Source organism: Fusarium poae, chromosome 4, assembly GCF_019609905.1.
Source record: "Fusarium poae strain DAOMC 252244 chromosome 4, whole genome shotgun sequence".
Lineage (NCBI taxonomy): Eukaryota > Fungi > Ascomycota > Sordariomycetes > Hypocreales > Nectriaceae > Fusarium > Fusarium poae.
Window position 1 is genome coordinate 2,661,014 of NC_058402.1, and position 21,335 is coordinate 2,682,348.

The window sequence follows — 21,335 nt, forward strand, 5'->3', positions numbered from 1 at the left end:
ACAAGTAGCTTAGTCCTTTAAGCGCTCTTTAGGGGGGATTTCTCCGCCGACGTAATCAAGTTCCACCGGAATTCGTCACTGTTTTGTAGTCTTCATCGTTGAGGGCAAATTTCTGTTGTATTATACTGCTCCGAGAGGATGAGAGCTTCACGCTACCAGCTTTCAAGATGGGATATTTGTTCCCGCTGAGTCGCCGTAAAAGTTACAGCATGCCATTTGTAAATACATGTATTGCAAGGTTAGTATCTATGTCATGTGTTGTGTCTACCTAGTATCTACCTGTCAGTCGATGGATTGATCATTCCTGAACTTCACCAGTATACACTTAGACAAATACACAGCCTTGGTCAACCTTGGGCCACGAGACCGATTCTATTCCCGTTTTGATATTGAAGGGGCACATCTACAATTGCTCGGTCATTGTGTCAAGTGGAGGGCAGACCAACCTGTACCTAGTGAAGGTCATCTCAAATGTAGGGTAGCTCGTTGTCGATAGGTACTAGATTAGTAGTTAAGTAAGGTATGAAATCTTTCATATACCAAGGCTCCATATCCTGATTTTAACATTAAATAATAATTATTTGCTACTTGTCATTCTTTTGATTATAGTCGATGGTAAATTATATTGAAAGCACAACTTACTGTATCAACTTATCCAAGACGTTAGATCATATTAAGCATGTTGAGTAAGTATCAGTAAGCCAACAACTTTCACTAAGTCATCCATCTTATGTCAATTGACCTGTCAAGGTCGGCCGACTTGAATACATCGGTTCTGGATTAAGTTTGCATAGTAGACTAGGTTTGTTGTATATTTGTTGTATATTTGTTAAATTGATCAGACCCTAGAACTTATAGCACTGATTTAAAACAATAAGTTGTTTAAAAGCCACTGATAGTAGAATAAGAGAGACAACAACACCAAACACATCTAACAGCTTCCTAGACAATACAATTCCCACAGCATCATACCATCAAACTTACCTACCCGTAGGAGGTACCTACAGGTATATAGGAGGTACATACTAAGGTACCTGACTTGAACCAGTGGGCCCATCTGCCAAACTGCCCCGCCATTGAGCCCTGGAAGACAACGTCATCAGCCCCGGCCAGCAATAGGACAAGAATCGAACAGAGCCATCCATCGCACCATTTTTGTGTATGATCCAAAGTTAAACTCCAAGATGGGCGATAATTCAGAAAAGCACATACATTTTCAAGACGGCGATTATGGCTCTGATGGATATTCTGACGATGATGCCAAAGCAGTGGAGGTATGCTTGACCACCTACTAATACTGGCTGGTACCTTTGCGCCGATACCACATACGATATACAAGAATGGTACGACTGATACAGTAGCATCTATACAGGTCGTATTCGATCCAGGAAATCCATACCGTCGCAAGAGCTCCATGGTAGCCTCAGAGATTAAAGCCCCTGTGATGCGCCACCCTACTCGTCGCGACGAGTGCCTCGTTCACCAATTCCTCGATAGCCAACGACGCGCCAAAGACGCTGCTTGCTCAGCGAGCGATCTCGACTCGGAAACTTCAATGGGAAACGGCTCCTCGTACATGAGCAGTCGCCCAGATCCCAGCCAAGCCAATCTTCACAAGACTCTCAATGGCGACAGTGTTGAAGCCATTCGCGACGAGGGCCTTGACTCGATTGTCGACCCGAAGGTTAAGAAGTGTCGTGCTGTTGTAGAGCCCGGTAGTATGGATCACTCTGGCCAAGCTGACCAGCAGGCCTGGACTCAGCAGATGACCAAGAGCATGTCTGAGTTTGACCTTGGAGGTTACCAGGAAGATGTGCGAAGTCGACTGCTCACGAAGCAGCAGCTCAGCGACATGGCATGGGGCGTAAGAGAACTCAGCCGCCGGCTAAGTAGCATGCGCCTTCGATTCAAGGTCAAGAGCATCTTCATCCTGACAAAGATTTACGACCAAGACTTGATTCCTAAAACACGAGAACTGGTGAAATGGCTACTAAATCATAACCACGAGGTCGCCTACACTGTTTATGTTCAAGACAAACTCAAGACGAACAAGAAGTTTGACGTCAGCGGGATTGTTGACGAGGTAAGCAAGGGATACGTCCAAAAGGACGGTGCAGACGAGCAAACGGTAAAAGACACACTCAACAAGAGGTTGCGATACTGGGATGAGAACATGTGTCGAGCACGACCCCATACCTTTGACTTTGTAATCTCACTTGGTGGTGATGGCACAGTACTATATGCCAGCTGGCTGTTCCAGCGCATCGTGCCACCTGTGCTGAGCTTTGCACTGGGAAGCCTAGGTTTCCTGACCAAGTTCGATTTTGAGGAATACCAAGAAACACTCACAACTGCGTTCACCAAGGGCGTCACCGTGAGTTTAAGGCTACGCTTCGAAGGCACCGTTATGAGGAGTCAACCGCGTAAGAAATCACAGCTCGATGGGGGTTCCGATGAGGATGAGGATCAGCCACGAGACTTGGTAGAGGAGCTGATTGGTGAGGAGAGGGAGGACGAGCATACACATCGACCGGATGGGACGTTTGAGATTCTGAATGAGGTCGTGGTGGATCGAGGACCAAATCCAAGTAAGAACCCCAGAATCAACGTTGCCCCTGCAGGAGATGTTCTAACGTATGTCATAGCCTTGTCAACTACCGAGATTTTTGGAGACGACGAACACTTTACCTCGGTGTTGGCCGACGGCATCTGTGTGTCAACACCAACTGGTTCAACGGCTTACAATCTGGCTGCTGGTGGTTCTCTGTGCCACCCAGAAAACCCTGTGATGCTGGTGACGTCCATCTGTGCGCACACACTATCCTTCCGACCCATCATTCTACCCGACACGATCGTGCTGCGAGTTGGTGTTCCGTACGGAGCGCGGACATCTTCATGGGCGAGCTTCGACGGCCGAGAGCGTGTAGAGCTCAAGCCAGGAGACTACGTGACCATCAGTGCGAGTAGATTCCCGTTTGCTTCAGTACAGGCTGAGGGACGGAGGAGTGAGGATTGGGTCAATAGTATTAGTGGGAAACTCGGCTGGAATACACGACAGAAGCAGAAGAGTTATAAAGAGTGGGAGAAATGAGATGGCACTTGTATACGGATATAAAAATGTAAATTAACGATAGGACGGGATACTATTCGTGTAACAAGTCCGACGGGACAGGTGGCGTTTTGGTAGAGGTTATTAGTGCTGGCGTTTCTGCTTCGATGAACGAGATAATGAAACAATGCATTTAGCTCTGTTCTTTTAAGTCTTGTTGGTTGACCTTTGCCAGGGTCTTGGGTTGCTGGGTTTAAGTGGCTGTTAATGCTACTCTACCTACTCCACAATAGCTGGGCTACTCCTTAACATTGAAGATCGCATTTAATCAGCCCACCAAATTCAACTGCTCGAGTATTTGACACCGCTTCTTGTCGACAAAGGTTCAATTGCATCTCCAGCATCACCTCAATTGAAGCCATAACACCTCAAACAAGCTCTATATCAACTGATTGCGGCAAAGCATCATCAGATCCTATCACGATGGCAACAGAAACCGCATCCTCTCTTCCACCTGACCTGTTCGACCAAACCACAATCATCTCTCTCCTATCGACCCTCGCCATCGTCTTTGCCGCATACATCACCTCCCTCAAGTTCCTACCATCTTCATCTTCGGGAACCCTTCGCTTCCTGTTCATCTGGCATCTCGCCGACGCGCTGTGTCATTTCCTTCTCGAGGGAAGCTTCTTGTACCACTGCTTTTTCTCGCACCTGCCACTCCTCAAAGATGCAAAGACGGACCTCTTCCCTACGCCTGCAGGATTTCTAGGATACAGCGATCGCGTATATGGTGCGCAGTCAGGCGGAGATAACCCGTTTGCTATGCTGTGGATGGTGTATGCCAAGGCGGACAAGAGATGGGCCGGCGTGGACCTGGCAGTCGTGAGTTTGGAGTTGTTGACGGTGTTCTTTGACGGTCCCCTGGCTATCTACGTGTGCTATTGTCTTGCCAAGAAAGACCCCAAGGTCAGCATCTGGATGATCATACTGGCTACTTGCGAGTTGTACGGTGGTAAGTAGCATCAGCAATCATACGCTTGACAGACCAAGTTGTGCTGACAGACATAACCGCAGGCTTTATGACTTTCTGCCCCGAGTGGCTTGTTGGAAGCCCCAACCTTGACACGAGCAATTTTATGTATCTGTGGGTTTATCTGTATTTTTTTAATACTTTATGGGTTTGGATCCCCCTCTGGATCATCTGGTACTCGGTCAAGGATATTTCGAATGCTTTGAGCGTGCGTCAAGGGAAGAAGAATTTATAAAGCATAGAGCAAAGCATGATCCGGCCAAGATGGCCCATCGAGACTTAGCTGTATGGCAAAATGATCAAAACGAAGGAGACCCTTCAAAGTATGATAGTAGAAATCCCATTATTCCGGGGTAAATTTGTAAGCTATATTCATTTTTTTTTTTTTTTTTTACTCTCCGCCGAAGCCTAAGTCTTCTCAAAGCTATCTTATAAATTTAAAACTAAAGGATCTATATAGATCAAGAACCTAATATATTAAACCTAACTTTTTCTTAATAACTAACTTTCCTAATAAGACTATAACTAATATAGTAATAGCTAAACTCTATAATAAGGGGGAAATAAAAAAAGCTTCTATATATATAGTAGCTGCTTCTTTTTTCTATAATTTACTACTAAATACCTTTAAACTGGTCTAAATACTAGGCTATTATGCAGTCAGTTAATCCCTAGTCTATCTACTACTAACCGCTTTATGCTAACTAACTTCGCAGTCCTTGCCTAATATAATGCCGCCAAGAAGAAACGACTTAATGCTAAATGCTAAAAGAAAAAGCCTCTACAGCGGTATACCTGGCTATTCAGAAGGCCATTTCCTCAGCGAAAAGGATACCATAAACACCATTTTGCTCAGTGACAATGGCAAAGACCTAAAGTGGCTAAGGCATGAGGCTAGGTGCCTGTGAGCTATATTCAATTGTTGCAACAATATTAACATATTTCTGATATATTTGTCCTGAAGCTGACTGAATCACATTCCTCACGTGGTCCAACACGTGCTCACCTGGTGTAAGTGAACAACATTAACAAAGTTCATCACAACAAAAGCGGATCTGGTATGTTGTTTATAGATGGATTGAAGAGCTATTAAATTGGGGTATCTGATTGCTCAATGTTGATGGTACTGCAACTCTCGTAGTGAGAGGGCAACCCATTTCCTCCTTCCGAATCATTCCATCATGTCATTCCTCATTCATACTTGAGAGTATTTATGGGTTCTGCTTGTAGGTCTCGCTCTTGGCGGAGTGGGTGGACTCGTCGATCTGTGAGATTGTTAGCAAGTTGCTCCTCATAATAATTCATCCTGATCCTCTACTGAGCTTCCATTCCAAAACTGGAAAGAGCTGAGTTGAGGTTGATTCGGCTTTTTTTTTTTTCTTTGTTGCGTACCTTGTCAGAAGCGGCGTCCTTGGCAGCGGAGGCACGAGTGCCAATACCGGCGTTGGAGTCCTTGGCAACCTCCTTGTTGGCCTCCTTGCTGGTGCCGGAGAGACCCTCCTGGACCTTCTCTGTGATGGTTGTCAATATATGTCGTATATTGTCAAAGCTGAGATTTTCTTACCGGTAGCCTGGTTGACGGTGTTCTTGATGGAATCCATGGTTTAAGATGAAAAGTGTTTTTGTGTTGTGGATGTTTGATTTGTTGAAGTAGAGTGTGGTGATGAGGGAAGAGAAAGGCCGGAGTTGAAGAGAGGGAAGGAGGGTTTATATAGAGTATTGAGTGGCATTCGTTGGCAGTGACAGTCGAGACAAACAAGAAAGCTGCTTGTTACCAAGATTGTCCGTCTAGGTTTGGTGGATTGCCGTCTCTGACCAGTGCAGAAAGGTTATCATGTGAAGAATTGATATGTCGTCATAGACTAACATGCTGCAGACAAGTCCTACATACAATGCTTTACCTACTACTCCGGAGTTGGATGATAGGGGGATTACACCCCAGTATATTCGGGCTCACTTGAGCCAGTTGGAAGCGAGATAGCAATGATGGTTGCTCGAGAAAGTTGCCTGACGTCAGTTTGTCACTTGGACGTCATCTCGATGTGAGTCCTGGCTTGTTTTGTTTGGTGGGGGGTCAGAAAAAAAGGGTACGAATACAGACAGACAAAGCTGTATCAAGTTTGAACGCGCCTTGCGCGTCGCGGGGTACCTGATTTGGAAGCTCAGTAACCCCGTTGCACTGAGAGCAAACATACGTAAGATCTGTGTATTCCATATTTATGACACAAGATCGACCTTGTGTCCCTTGCAGGTTTGGTTTGGTTTGATTGTAGCATTATTGATTGATATGAACTGAAAGTCTGATTGGGGAAATGTAATGGATCAGCCTCAGGCAGATCCGTCAAGTTCCCGTGAAGCATAAAAAAAAAGCGCCACAGTTAGCGGGGTGAATTATGAGCTTCAGTGGGCTTGTGGCGGTGACGTGTTGACTTTCCCTCTGTAGGACTGATTCCATGACCTCAGTCTTTGATCATTGTTTCTGTCCTCCTCCCATTTTATTTCTCCTACTACTATGTATTGCTAACGTGGGTAAATTTGCATACTGCTTTGTTCCCTGAAAGGAAGTAAAATGCAAGCATTGATTGGTTTCCCCCACTACTTGGGATGCTGGACATCGAGATCTCTCCCCTCGTGGCCCGTACTGACGGAGCAATACGTCCGCCATTCCCTATTTGACGGGTTCCTTCATTTGCGATACTTGTTTTCTGGTGCCACCACCGCCTCTCTTTGTGGATGCTAATGTAGCAGCAGAGTGGCTTGTTCAAGGGAGCCGGGGAGCTCTCCCAGATGGACCCGCTTAAGCTCTCATATGTAACTTAGTACCAGGTAATGACGTCCTGGCTTATCTCTTGGTTTGAAGCTTATCTTTATCTCATGTTAATTTCCAAGATGCACATTGTATAGACAGTGTCATGGCAAAGAAAAGCCATTCGCCCACATGCACTTTTCCATGATTACCACGTCCACATTATGCCAAGTGACATTATAAATCTGTCTCGTTTTACCAAGTCTACCTGCAGATCAGATCGGTCTAGATTGCGTAACCCGCCCTCGACTGCGTGCATTCCTACCTAGCTAGCTACCTGCTTTGAGTAGAGAGTACAGCACGCATATCGTAGCCATCTTTATCCCCGTCGGAGTGCGTCCGTAGCTCCCGCTTGGCTGTGCCATCGGAATCTCTGAGCTCGACAAGCTTTAGTCTTGTTCGTGATTGTCTCGATCGATTGCTATTACACTCAACAAGCTTCCAGGTACCTTTGTATCCATGTGCCAATCTGTATACGTATTCGAATGGTATGTTTCGCCATCGGCAATCGGGACAAGGCAACTTCATTTTTGGACCACATGCAAATCGCCTGATCATTGAAGTGCCTCGTCTCCAAGGCATCATGATACTAACTTGAGCATAGCTTGCGATGAGTCTGGATGCACGCAGGAGTTAGGCATCTTGGCGAATCAACAGTTGCCAGTTCAGAAACCAGGAACCTTTGCTTCCTTGAGATGAGACGATAACATGCCATCTGATGGGACAGACATCAAGCCCTTTCCCTTCCGCTTCAATGTAATTCGGTATCTTAACCACTGTGCATAATGTTGTCGAAACCGGCTAGCCAGGCACTGTCGGAGGTCGGATTGGGCTTTGTAAACACCGACCTGCAGGAGTTTGGGACGATGCTGAAGATGTTGATAAAACGAATTGGCCATGACTATATGCAAACCGCCGTTATGCGACAAGATACACCGCAGCGCATCTCGTAGAAAGAAACAACTTGCATGCCTCGTTACATTAGTTGAACATCTACAGATCGTCACGGCAAACAACGAGGTCGTTTCCCAGCCATTTCCCTACAACCATCCTCCCTTTCGTAGGAAATTTGTTTGAAACGGGTCATTGGAACTTATGTAAGCGAAGTTTCCAAACAAATAGCCATGACCTGATGAGAAAGTTGAATCGTTCATTGTGAAACTTGAAACATGCGTCGGTAAGGCGTGGACTTTCGACCTGAGAATTTGCATGTATCATATGCGTGTGTCATAGTTTATAGAATCAAATATTTTGGGCCCATAGTCTCAAATGAATAGTATCCCTTTACTTCAGTGCAACATCCTAATGGGCCCTAAGCACCATCTACCTAGGGACAATTACATCCTGTGATCTTCTCTAAGACTCGGTAATGACCCGAGACCTGTAACAACCTGCTTCGATATGGGTTTACTAATCATGTTCTTCGGGGAATCGAACTTCAACGGGCATAGAAAATACCCGCAGGGTTTGTCATGAGACTCGGTTGGTGGCTCTGGGTGCAACTAAGAATTCGATTATGTCCGACTTGAGGCACAATGATGCTTTAAAAACCATCAGTGTAATACATAGGCCGAAATGAAAAGAGGCGGAAAGACATAGCCCCGTGTTTCCAAATATGTTCCATCGATGTACAAGAAGTGACAAGCACATAGGCATTGTAGAACGTGAGGCTCAAGTTCACCTGACTCAAAGTTGAAGAAAACTTAACTCCATGATACGAGCTGGAGTGGTTTATCTACTTGATAATAGACTGGCTATGATCTTAGGTTACTTGCCTTCAGCATCGCAAGTTGGGATCTGAAATATTTCGCTGTCCCCTGAGTCTGTTATTGGGATGACAGTTTTGAGCAGAGCAGATCCTTCCATGAACGAGAGAACTATTTTAAATGCATATGACGATAGTGCTTGATGAGTGTACGCGCATATTTGCTGCTTAAAGGCCAGATATGTCATGATTATAGGAAAACAAAAGACAGAAAAGTAGTAAGGGGAGAAAGGACTACGATGGGGTTGAAGCTGGGACATGTAGTTGACATTCCGTAGGTATCCAGATACTTATCTACCTACCAAGGAAGGTACGCTTAGAAAGAGCAAGTGCAACTAAAGGAAGGAGTCATCTGCTTCTGTTCGGAGTTTTAAAAGGGAGGAAAGAGAAAAGTCTTTGTAAGACAAGGCAGGATGTCAGAAATGGCAATCCCAACAACAACAACAACTGATATCGCGATTAAGTAGGTGCTTCAATTGTACAATACTTCATGGTCGACAGGATCTCAATATATTGCAGTAGTCAGAGCTGAAGATTGGCCATGAGCCATGATTAGAGGAGTAGACGAGGTAATGAGGTTGTTGTAACGAGCAATTGCCCATTCAAAGAGTTTGAGCTTTGGGCGACACTATACGCCACGGCAATATATCGTATTTGCCAACATAATAGATGTAACTCGTAGCAGTCAATTACTACTTCGAATTGCGAATAATTGCATATTTCACTGCTGAAAACCACTGCATGTTATCCCTATGATCTTACTCATTGCATTATCAAACATGCCTCTATCGAATGCAGTTATACCAAGTACCAAGCGACTAGACCTGGGTGCCCAAGTCGTTATTCAGCCGATATATCCTTTACTTCTTCTATAGTATTCGCCATATAGTAGGAAATGGGTATCTGTTATTCCCTATTACTGATCTATCAAATTAACAAGAGCATGAGTTATATAGTCTCACGGAGAGGCTCATAAGGATGACAAGTCAAATTGAACAACTTCAAAATTGCAAACGTCCAACAATCCGACTGGTTACCCAGTGCATAAATCATAGGGATCTAGTAGGAAGGATTCGCAAGAGTGTTGAATTATGGCGCTTCAATGTCTCCGAGACGTGTGTTTTGGCGTTGAGCCTACCAAAGATCGATGGGCGTGCGAGTACGTATGCTGGAGTTTTTGACTAACAGAAGCGATTGGTACTTTGAGTAAGTTGATCTGTTTCAGTCTTGAACTCCACTCTTCTATCATTTATCTCAAGAAAGGGAGAATTCAACTACAGGCGTAACATCCAACTGTCTCCTATTCTTTTTAAAGGCGGAGAACAGTGTGATAGTGCGCAGTCACAACTGACCATAATGACTGTCGATATGTGACAATACCTAGCCTTAGAAGGGTCTCTGGGTCTGTGCCTCGCCTGGGCACTGCTCTTGCTTCAGTCCGTGTGTCATGAATACCAAGGTACCTATGAGCATGAAACAATCCCGTCAACTAGCCGACCACTACCGCTACCATGGCAGATGCGGAATGCCAAGCTACGTTCTGTATGAACGGCACTTAACGAAGCCGGGAGAGACCAGGTATTGATCAGTATTGCGTATCGATCTACAGCATATAGGGTAACAATCACATCGGAGTTATCCCAATCCGACACAATCTTAGATAGCGAGGGACGAATTGGATATGCACATGGCACAAGTGGGAATCAAATAGGCTTCAAGATAAACTTGAACGAATCAATCAGTAGGTTGAACCCCAAGCCTTAGGTTTCTTCTGTTGTCAAATCACTCCATGATCGGAGAAAACCACCAGCTCCTGCGAATATGGGTCGGAACTTTTGTAACAGCACTATCTCGGTATATCGCAATGATCAGCATCTCGTGAGCTGCCCACGGACGCTTCCTGGCTCAGGCCTCTAGTCTAAGGCTGGTGCTCGTAGATCTGCGATATCCATTTATTTGTACCTATCCGCACTGGTCTTTAGTCAGTGAGCAGGCCAGAATTACAACTACCGGCATGAACTGGTGGAGCAAGAAGTCAAACATTTGTTGCATGTCTCTCAGGGAGCCAAATGGTAGATATTGCACTGCAAGAAGCCCTCTATTTACTTGATCTATGTGTGTATGGTATTTGTTGAGACTTGTTACGACCTGTGCTGACAGAAGTGGATAACCAGTAGAATATATAACGAAGTTAGTTGTTGGAACAATGCATTTAACTATGCCAAGACAACATTTCATCTCAAACCCATGCCTCGTAATCACTAACACACTTGTTATAAGCAGCCATTACGGATATACTGCACCGAGATCGAGGCGACGTACGTACATACTTATTCGAGGCACGACGAGATTGCACCTATATGCTCGGAGCTATAGGCGTGAATACTATCGGCCATTAAGGTTTTCTAATTTAATACCCGAGAGCCACTATGTTTGACTTATAGCGTCCCCAGTCTTATCTAGGACGAAACTGATGCATCGACTTTGGGAGAACAGGTTTGAGGAGGAAACAGCTTCAGGTAGGATTAACCTACGTTGAACACTTTCTAGCGCCCACGACGAAGTAAGAAGAAAGGGTCCTTGCATCTGAAATCACTTTCGGCGGTGGACCAAGCACCTGAGCTGTGACCATGGTCTTGACTCAGGACGGTAGAGATGGGTTTGAGTTGCTTTGCTTGTCCTGCAAGCAACAATTGACCATTGCCTGGCTACTAGTTAGACTAGTCATTACTGTATCAATGCAGAGTGGCCAATGCTCAACCCTGTCAACCTTGTTGAGCATTTGTGTATGTATGTACCTGGTCAAAGAAGAGAAGATACGCAGATATAGTACGGCTGCGTTAATTATTTACACAAAGTTAGGGTCGTCTGTACCATGCTGGTTGTGAATAGTCAAAATTATGGGCCAAACATCCAAATCCTCGTGGCATATGCATCAAGATTCCTCTAGGACTGCAGTACTCGTTTTAGAGCTAGTGGAACATGCGCTTGGAATCGTTTTCTTCCCCAGAATAAGATTGTTTCGGTGGATGCAGCGGTGTTCTTACAAAGAGAGGCCGATAATAATAATACTTGTCAATCTAGGACTGCTGCATTAGAGTGACTAAAAGAATGCCAAGAGCCCGGTATTTAGACCTTGAACCCGGCATCTTTGTCCTCGCTTAGAGAAGTTCGAGTTTCATTATTCATAGTGTCCCGTATATGGGTAGGAAGAAGGGTTGAAACAACGAAATGGAGAACAGAGGACTAGGGAAGAGCCAAAGAACGAACTGGTTCCATAGTCTAGAAGCACTAAAGCTACGTCCCTGGACCCTCTAGGCTCTCTCGAGTGACTTTCCAACGTTAGTATGTAGGTAGTACTGTACCCTTGGGTTGTAATATACTACCTAGGTATGTAATAATTGATTAGCTTCTCTTTTTTGTGCTGACAGATCTGTGACCGGGTGCAGGCTGTGATCCTTGCGAAACGTCAATGTATCCATACCTCGTGGCCGGGCGTTCTCCCCGCCTTCGGCAGCAAGAGGATCCGTGTGAGTTGCCATTGGAATCTCAAACCAAGAGGAAATGGCAGCTATCTTGGCCTCTAATTCCGCATACTGAAGGGCCTAAAGATCCTTGTCTCGCCATGTTTGAAGTCTGCGGCGAGGTTGCACCTACTAAATGCTATTGGTCGGCCGCTAGCACCCACTAGGAATAGACCATGGACCCGCTGTTTGCTTGACCAGCACTCCTGCCTCTTACAACACGACGAAACTTGACTCTGTCACAACAATGCTTCAGCCTCTTGAAGCCAACGCTTTTTTCCCCCTTCTTCCTCTTCTTCTTCTTCTTTCTTTGACGGCAACTTTTGGATCCATTAGTCTCGTTGTAGAAGCTCAATTGTGAATTATCAGCTATGACCAATTCAAAATTCAGTTGTGGCTGCATTTGCAACCATTACCAAAAGTCATCGAGCGAGTGAGCATAGCAGCTGATGATGACTTCAAACTCCCCAGCCCCAAAGTTCACACTCACTCTCTCCTCTTGGCAGGTCCCACATCATGTTGCAGAAAGTTCGTCAGTGTTATCGAGAATCACCGTCCCGGAAACCCAATCTACACGAGTGAAACAATACCCTTCTCGCCCTAATGCGGGACATGGCCCTCAACCCACCCAAACGCTGGGCTTGGCCTCCATGCATCGACCACCATCTGTCAGGGGCGAAAGCCTCGATGCTACCAATCTCCGTCATGAAGCAGCTTCATCCTTGCTCTTTGGGTATTCCTGAGTCTTGCAGGGTTCCTCAAGCTTAGCTTAATGCCCATCCCAGCCTCGATGTGATTTGCCCTTTGTTCAACATGGCAAGTCCTATATTGCCTCCATCGTCTGCTCTCTGAATCTCCCACCTAGTCGGTGGTGTTTTGTCTGATCTCCGTTGCTTTTCTCGTTTTTTTTTTGGATTTGACGTTCGTTTGCCACAGGCCAGGTGCCATCTCATATCTTTCACTTTCCTTCTGTGCTTTCTGTGTATTTGCTTGATCATCTCTTATCTGCTCTGCTTCAATTGACCTGGTACTTACTTGCTTTAAAGGATTGCACTGTTCTGACTGCTATCACATCTTATCTGGCTGCTTCTCATCTCTTTTACTTTCTCTCTTTTCCTTTTGACATTAGGGTCCCTTTTCGGTCGATACTCTTAAACGACATTAACATCGGCATCGATATCGACATGGGAAACTAAAAGTCACCTCAAAAATCAACGCGGTGCCGGCACTGTGAAGGCTTCAAGCCTATTCTTAATCTCGAAAAGACTTCTCGAATTGGACACGACAAAGATTAAAGATGGACAACGACGACACAAACATGGGCTCGACGGGCTTTCAGTTCCAGGCAAACTCAACATCAAAATGGGATAACGAACTCAAGTTTGCTGCAGCTGGCTCGGTCCGCACCTCAATCATCGTTCTGGCTGTTTTCAACTTGGTGGTGGCATTTGCGGTTACTCTCGTCATACTCTTGAGATCGTGGAGGACACTAAAACGTGCTGAATCGTGGGACTTTAGGTAGGTTCCTCCTTTCCTCCATTCTATAGACACCTTCTTACAATTCGTCTTCCAGGTCTTCTTGGTTCCGACTTGTCCAGGGACGAGACATTTACCCTTTCGTCCTATCTATCGGCATCGTAACTCAGGGAATTGTGTATGCTACTGCTCAAGCCAAGGGACTCGAATCACTCATGATCCTCGAGTGTGCCATGGTCTCACAAATGATGCTTCCAGGCAAGTCGGTTTATTTGAGGCCATATACTTGACTCTACTAACACTTCTGCAGCTTTCTTTATTGCTCCATTTATCCAGCTGGTATTTGGGCTGGAGCTGACCATCCGCGTCACGAAACCAAACATGTTCCCTTTCCGTGGGCGATTCAACACCGTGGCCTGTCTCGCATTCATTGGTACCCTTTTGCTCATAGTGTTCTCAATCACGTTTGCAGTTCGCCCATCAGAATTTTGCTTTGCAAGCCTAGTGTCTTTCCTTCATCGATATGACACCGGAATCTTCGGATCTTTGCTCACTATCATCATCCTTGTCATAGTCGAGTGCGGTATAATTTGCTTCAAACTTCATACCGGAGCCAGGATGGATGTCACTGAAAGGGATGAGGCATCTCGTATGGTCTATTACATGATCATCGCTGTTATTTCCTACGTAAGTACACCACTATTCGATGAATAACAAAAACTAATCGCAACCAGACTCTGCAAATAACTTTCTTTTACAATACAGCGTTCCATGACCCGGGAGCAGCTGGAGATGCCTCAATGCAACTATCCATTATCGGAACAGTTGTGATGAACATGTCGGGATTTCTGCTTGGCTGCTTGTATCTTTTCCTTCGATCGAGTAAATCTCCGACTGGATGCTTGGATGACGACATCGAGGCATCTCGAAGTTTCAAGAAATGGACTGATGACCAGGATCAAGAACCCGCAACACCTCTCTCAGCAATGCCCGGAATGGTCCATAAGTCCAACAGCAGGGAAGACCTGATGATGAACGACAGGGTGGAAGACAAGGTATTTGGCGCACGCAAGGACTTCCTCAAAGGTGGCTTGAAGCCCCTACGCTTGGGAAGCATGCGCAACTCGGGTGATCTACCGACGGCGCCAAAACCTGTACGAACATCGTCGAAGGAGTCTATTAAGAACTTCAAGCGAAGCATGTACAGCATCTTCCCTAAACCCGAGCCACCCAAATCACCCATCCTGTTACCAACAACGTTCTACAAGGGTCCAACACTTAAAGCAGCGCCTGAACCCCCATCTTTAGCCGATCTTCTCGCACCACCAGCCCTTCGTCTACCTGATAGGAGACTCCGATCCAGTGGTGCTTCAGCACTCTCCACTGCAACGGTGCAGATTGGCCTGCGACTCTCCAATATTGGTGGTGACATGAGCCCTACCAAGTCCGAACCCAAACAAGACACAAACCGCGTGGAAGAACTCGACTGCCCCAACAGCACAGTGAGATTCTTCCCAAGGAAAACAAGTCCACTCGCTATCGCTATTGTCGATGTTCCTGGCGAAGGCACTAGATATCAGATCCAAGACAACTTCGAAAATGACCTCTCTGAGAAAGAACTTCCACCTGTCCCCCTGAGTGCGGGCATGGCTACACCTCCAGAGACCACTCTCAGCTCGGCTGTGTACAGCCCACAGGAGTCAACACCTGGCCCATCCTCGCACAAGCCCAATAAGTCATCAGTCAGTTCCAGAGCTCATAGCCGGCAAGGCTCAACCATGGGGGATTTAGGCAGGTTACATAGCCGCCATGGGTCAAGAGCTGAAGCAGATACGGGGAGAGGACCATGGATTTAAAAAGTTTCAGGAAAATATGGGTAGGACCCTCGAAGGGCGAGGATGATGATCTCTCACGAATGGTTTGACACTTGTAACGATTCCCTTTGTGTTCCAACAATTTGGACTTTTCTTTTATGCCAGCGTCGAGATTTATTTTATAGATAATTTAGAGGATTGGGCGGAGATCATCAACAGTTTCAATGAATGTGATATAAATCGTACAATGGCATGGTCTGTGGGACTTGCGGCTTACTGCACTGGATAGTCATTTCATGATCTCTGGCGTAGATGCCTCTGTAGTTTTCTCTCTATCTGTTTTTGGTAGTTTGAGAAGCGACTCTTCGCTCCTCCCATTTTTCCCAGCCCGCCTGACACATGTCCTCTTCCACTACCAAATCACGAACTCGAAAGACTCTTGCCAAAGGCGTCTCCAGGGCCCAACCCAACCAGCCCGTCTGCCGCACAATAGCAACGATGATAAACCACCCGGTTGCACTCACAGCGCCAGCGGCACAACCTATAACGACCTGCTTTGGGGTGTGATAGTTGAGATATACCCTACTCCATGCCGTCGCCGCCGCAATGGCCATGCCAGCCACACTCATTGCCACCCTTTCGACGACACTCCATGGTCGGTGCACACCGCTCCCTGCACGGCCCTTTAGCACTCGAGGAGGCTTGTGACGCACGAGCAGGAACAGCGCAAGGGAGACGCTCCAGAAAGCAACAAACTGGGCGTGGGAGCTGGGCATGCCATAGCCTTTGCCATGTATACGACGCGGTCGTTCTTCCTTGATGAGACGCTTCAAAGCAAAGTTGAGGACTTCGCAGGCGAGTTGACCCAGGAACATGAGGGCAACTTCGACCTCGCGGGTGAAGAGCACGAGTGTAGCATAGACGACGCAGAGCGCTTGGGGGAGGAGAGCGAGGTAGGCGCATACGAGCGAGAGGTGATCTTCGGGGTCCTGTGGGATTTGTGTTAGATAGTTTTCTTCCTGGGGTAGAGTAACTTACATAGTAGACATGGGTGACTGAGAGGGAAGCGAGGGGAGTAGAATCGTCGGCCATGATGGGTTGTGTGAGTATGTGTATGTGCGTTTTTGGGAGGTTTCAAGGGATTGAAAAAGACTGCATTATCCAGTAGACAATTAACCCTGTGCCCTCGCGTGATCCAGTTGTTGTAGTTGAACAAAGGAAAGTAAATAGTGTCAGGCAACAAGTTCATAAAAAATTTAAAATAAAAATAAAAAGGATCAAAGCCAAGCAACCAAGTTTAAGCTCGTTTCTTGGTGTTGATGACGATGCAGCCAGTAGATGTGGCCGTGCCTGTGGCTAATGCCGAGAAAGATCCATAGAGTGGCGTCTCGGACTTCCTTGTCACTTATTTGTCAAATCACAGGAAGTAGTCACCAAATTCAACGACGCCGAAAAGAGTCATCGTCGTCAAACAACTTTTAGCTTCTCTTTTTCTTTCCGGTGTGGATGAGAGAAAGAAGAAGAAAATCTCCGTCTCTTTATTCTCTGACTAAGAGATAATAAATATCACATCTATATTGGCAACTTTGCATTTACTCGTCATTACGGAATAACCATCCCACTTGTCTTGTCATCAAAAACCCTCGTCTCGCCCCTCTTTACATAAAGCACATACATATCTACCAAAAGAAGCATCCCTCACGGTATCAGAAAAAACTGTCCGCCGAGAGCACAAGGGACGGAATTATTAGGTCAGTTTATGCCACTTGAATCAGACTTTTAAGGATGTTTATTTTCATACCCTAAAGCTTAAGAAGGCCAACTTTTCTGATACCAAACTACCTAGGCTAGACACCTCATGTTTGAGTCTTGTTAAGGAAGCAAAGGAGAGAATTACGACTACGATCATGGAGGCCTAGCAGATATGGACGAAAGCGATGATCCTCGTTTCATGGAGCTTGGCTCCCTTGAGGCCATATATCCCGAGATTCGTCGCCTTGACGCACGAGACCCTTTCACCTTTGAAATAGATCTCCCTGTTGAGCCTGCCGCTCCGGTTACTGTTACTTTTCCAGCAGCATCTGCACCCGCTCACACTGGACTCACAACCCCTACTCAAACTGCCGAGAATATTCAGCCTGAAGTTGACTCACTCAAAGTCTCGTACCTCCCGTCATTGCGGTTGAGAGTTCGTTTGCCAGAGGGCTACCCTGTAGATGCGGCACCCGAGGTTCAGGTATCGACAACACCACAGTGGCTAACCGAGGAAACAATAAAAAGACTCCAAGATGATGGGCCACGTTTATGGGATGAGATCGGTCGTGATATGGTTGCGTTCACTTACATCGACCACATCCAACGCGCCGCCGAGGATGTCTTTGGAACTATCAGTCCCGAGGGAACACTTCAGGTCGACCCCGAGCATAAACTCGCTGTGTTGGATCACGATATAAAAGCCAAAAAGGCAGCATTTGAAAAGGAAACATTCGAGTGTGGCGTCTGTCTCGGTATATACTATCAACAAACCACTTCTAAGCCCCTGCTGACGATATAATACACAGATCCCAAAAAGGGTACCAAATGTCACAAGATGTTGGACTGTGGCCACATATTCTGCATACAGTGTTTGCAGGATTTCTACAACGATGCAATCAACGAGGGCAACCTGTCCACTGTCCGGTGTCTCAGTCCCAACTGCGCAAAGGAACGGGCAACAGCTAAACAAGCAAAGAAAAGCAAAGTTGCTGTTAGCCCCAGTGAGCTTCTCCAGATTGGTCTATCCGAGGAGATGGTTAAGCGTTACGTTACGCTCAAGTATAAGACAGAGCTTGAGTCTGATAAAAACACGATATACTGCCCGCGGCAGTGGTGCAACGGAGCAGCTCGGTCAAAACGCCATAAGAAGCCGGAGGGCTTGGATTTTGCCGAGACTTCCGATGTTGAATCAGGCAAAGAGGAGGAAGAAAAAGCAGAAAACGATTCTGGCACCACAACTAAGAAGAAGAAGAACAAAGACCGGTTCAGCAAGGCTGATCTTCTGGCCATCTGCGAAGATTGTGGCTTCGCCTTCTGCGGCCAGTGTCACCAATCGTGGCACGGAGAATTTGTTCGCTGCGCACCACGGCGTGATAAAGAAGAAGTGAGCGAAGAGGAAAAGGCCTCGCTCGAGTATCTTCAGCTTCACACAAGTCCATGCCCAACATGCAATGCCCCTGCACAAAAGACACATGGCTGCAACCACATGATTTGCTCACGATGCGACACTCACTTCTGCTACCTATGCTCTTCATGGCTCGATCCTGTAAATCCTTACCAACATTACAATCAGCTGGCTGGCGGGAAAGTTACTTCCTGCTATATGCGGCTGTGGGAGCTTGAAGGTGGCGATGGCGACGATGTCGGCTTGGGGTTCATTGGTGGCCGTGGCGCAGGAGCGGATCCTCCACCAGCACTAAATGATATTGAGCTTCTGCCAGAAGTCATCGAGTCCGACGATAGTGATGGCGAGGAAGAGGTTGACGCTCGTGATAATAACAGACAGCTTGGCGGCCAAGGTCAAGGCCAAGGGATAGAAATTGCCCGCGAGGGGCCTCTTGTGATTCGACTTGTCGACAATCAAGCTCGAGACGCTCGTAGAGCTATCCCTCCAGCTGCTCCCGACGCACCACAGCACCCAGCTGGCCGAGGGCATCGTGGCCCACCTCGAGGCGTTGCGGGTCGAGGCCGCGGCGCAGGAGGGGCTGGGAGAGGAGGTGGAGGAGCGGCAGTTGGAAGGGGAGGCGGAGGACCTCGTGGCGGAGGAGCTGCCAATCATCAGCGGGAAAACCATCGACTACATCAACTTCAGCAGGCAAATGGCCTTGATCCAGCACAGGAGGCATGGGTTCGACGGTTCGTACAGATGGCTCTCAATGACGAGGAGGATCTGGTTGAAGGCGACTCAGATGACGAGGATGGTAATTGGATTATTCGATGACAACGGGATTCGAGTGGTCTCACGATCACAAGACGGCGTCGTGCGGCTCCGCTGTAAATACTCAAGACAGTTTCATAATAGATAGCCCTTTCATGTGTAGCGAACATATACGTACATGATCTGCCATGCACACCAAGATCCCCGGATGATGTCAACCAACTTCTGCGGTGACAACCTGTTTTCCTGTATCGGATGTCTTGTCACGAGAACTTGTACGTTCTCCTGAATCGGCACATTAGTGCTAAACCTGTGCCTCTGTCAACGGTTCTGTCAGTGCCTAGCATAAAGGAATCTTCGGCATCAGAGCTAGACCCCGCTACGGTAATTGACACCCGTTTGTTGAATTGTTGGATGGGTGATTGAGGTTACATGCTCCAATCTGTCCCGACTTGGCCATCTGCTGCACCACTTGAACGGACATGACCGTGTGTCTAGTATACCTAATTGGATGGGCCCATTTAGACCTGTGGAAAATGCTCCGGTTATCAAAAGAGAACCATGAACCTTCTCTATCAATTACCGATTGTAGGCGTAGGTTCCTCCACCTCTTTGGAGATGGAGAAGTAATGTTGAGTACATACATAGTAGACCGCCAGTCGGGATTACCACTCGGCAGAAGACCCTGATCCTAGCCAGTCTGGAAGTGGCATCCCCGTCCTGACTTGTTTTGTTCCAAGTCCTTTGGTGATCCATACACACTCTGTTGGACGGCACATGCTGACCAATGTATGACTTTGCCAATACCGTATTCTCCTCCTCTGCTGGGTGGCCGATCGACACTGTAACCCTTGAAGATACGGGCCCTCGTGCAGACAGCCTGGCCTCAAGGCCTGCCATATGTACTATGTAGGTAGGTAGACCTTGCTGGTTTGGTCTTCTCAAAGACAAAATGAGATAGTCAAGGTAAACGTAACCAACTCGGACTGCAATACTAGCAGGAGGGAAGACGAAGAAAAGAGGTGAGGCAGAGCTGCACGCCTGGACCTCGGAGGTCAGAGCACAGAACTTAGCTATGCCTAGAAAGTAGACTAGACCTTGGATCGGAATAAAGGCACTGTGGCTAGTAACGTTAATTTATTGGCTTGATGCTTGATGCCACACAGAACCACACCATCTCACGCATGCACTACCCCGAACGACATAAGGTCCTGCACCTAACGCGAGGGCAAGGCACAAACATGATCTGGTGGTAGTTGTTCACATGGTATTGCACTAGCCCCATCTTGTTGATAGACAAGATAGGTGCAGGGATACAATTACGAGTATCAGACGTGGTCTGTGATTGATGTTTGGAGGAAAGCCATCGGATACGTCCTTTGAGTTGAGACTGGGATCGTATACTGTTGGAAATGCCGCTGATGCTGAGTTGAGCTCACTGTATCGAAACTTTATGGCCCAGCAGGGATCCAAGCACATACTGCAACTTGCGGGTGGTGCTCTGCCCATAACCATCTCGTCGCCTCGCATTGCATGAGCACGCGCACGCTCCCGAGTATGCATACACACGGGCACTATATAATGTCTAGCCAGCAGTGAGAGCCTTCACCATTGGTGAATGGTCTGGGCCGACAGTTGCAGAACGCGGGCGCTACTATTAAGGTTGCTCCGGACGGGTATTTCGGTTCCGGCCAAGTAAACCGTCTCAAGAAGGGAACATAATGTTTCATATCTTCAAGTTTTGCTTGGGAAATAACTACTAAGCAATCAAAAGAAAACGCAATATCCAGCAATCTCGCTCCTGGGTTTTGGTTCTGGGGAAGAGCTGATCCTCATCTAGTCCCTAAGGGAGTAATGTCCCTGGACGTGGTGGAGCCTAAATGTGAGAGCAAAGTTGCATCTACATACGTAACTAGTATGTATCCAGGGCTGCCAGGACAGGCTGGCTTGGTACA

At 46.8% G+C, this 21,335-nt stretch overlaps 6 protein-coding genes across 6 annotated transcripts; 4 read left to right on the top strand and 2 right to left on the bottom strand.

Annotated features, from left to right (window-relative positions):
* Positions 1 to 1,184: 1,184 nt before the first annotated feature.
* Positions 1,185 to 3,091, top strand: FPOAC1_010924 (uncharacterized protein; the record flags this gene model as incomplete). Its single annotated transcript, XM_044855311.1, has 3 exons — positions 1,185 to 1,274; positions 1,373 to 2,588; positions 2,646 to 3,091. 3 exons carry the CDS (start codon positions 1,185 to 1,187, stop codon positions 3,089 to 3,091), a joined length of 1,752 nt encoding a protein of 583 aa, XP_044702624.1.
* A 441-nt stretch (positions 3,092 to 3,532) lies between these two features.
* On the top strand, positions 3,533 to 4,809 carry FPOAC1_010925 (uncharacterized protein; the record flags this gene model as incomplete). The annotated part of the gene is made up of 2 exons (XM_044855312.1): positions 3,533 to 4,064; positions 4,799 to 4,809. 2 exons carry the CDS (start codon positions 3,533 to 3,535, stop codon positions 4,807 to 4,809), a joined length of 543 nt encoding a protein of 180 aa, XP_044702625.1.
* A 484-nt stretch (positions 4,810 to 5,293) lies between these two features.
* On the bottom strand, positions 5,294 to 5,683 carry FPOAC1_010926 (uncharacterized protein; the record flags this gene model as incomplete). Its single annotated transcript, XM_044855313.1, has 3 exons — positions 5,294 to 5,347; positions 5,475 to 5,593; positions 5,647 to 5,683. The coding sequence occupies 3 exons, from the start codon at positions 5,681 to 5,683 to the stop codon at positions 5,294 to 5,296; spliced, it is 210 nt and encodes a 69-aa protein (XP_044702626.1).
* A 7,791-nt stretch (positions 5,684 to 13,474) lies between these two features.
* Positions 13,475 to 15,555, top strand: FPOAC1_010927 (uncharacterized protein; the record flags this gene model as incomplete). The annotated part of the gene is made up of 6 exons (XM_044855314.1): positions 13,475 to 13,695; positions 13,751 to 13,915; positions 13,964 to 13,992; positions 14,126 to 14,340; positions 14,388 to 15,395; positions 15,445 to 15,555. 6 exons carry the CDS (start codon positions 13,475 to 13,477, stop codon positions 15,553 to 15,555), a joined length of 1,749 nt encoding a protein of 582 aa, XP_044702627.1.
* A 244-nt stretch (positions 15,556 to 15,799) lies between these two features.
* On the bottom strand, positions 15,800 to 16,559 carry FPOAC1_010928 (uncharacterized protein; the record flags this gene model as incomplete). The annotated part of the gene is made up of 2 exons (XM_044855315.1): positions 15,800 to 16,456; positions 16,506 to 16,559. The coding sequence occupies 2 exons, from the start codon at positions 16,557 to 16,559 to the stop codon at positions 15,800 to 15,802; spliced, it is 711 nt and encodes a 236-aa protein (XP_044702628.1).
* An 832-nt stretch (positions 16,560 to 17,391) lies between these two features.
* On the top strand, positions 17,392 to 19,443 carry FPOAC1_010929 (uncharacterized protein; the record flags this gene model as incomplete). The annotated part of the gene is made up of 2 exons (XM_044855316.1): positions 17,392 to 17,974; positions 18,029 to 19,443. 2 exons carry the CDS (start codon positions 17,392 to 17,394, stop codon positions 19,441 to 19,443), a joined length of 1,998 nt encoding a protein of 665 aa, XP_044702629.1.
* Positions 19,444 to 21,335: the final 1,892 nt, after the last annotated feature.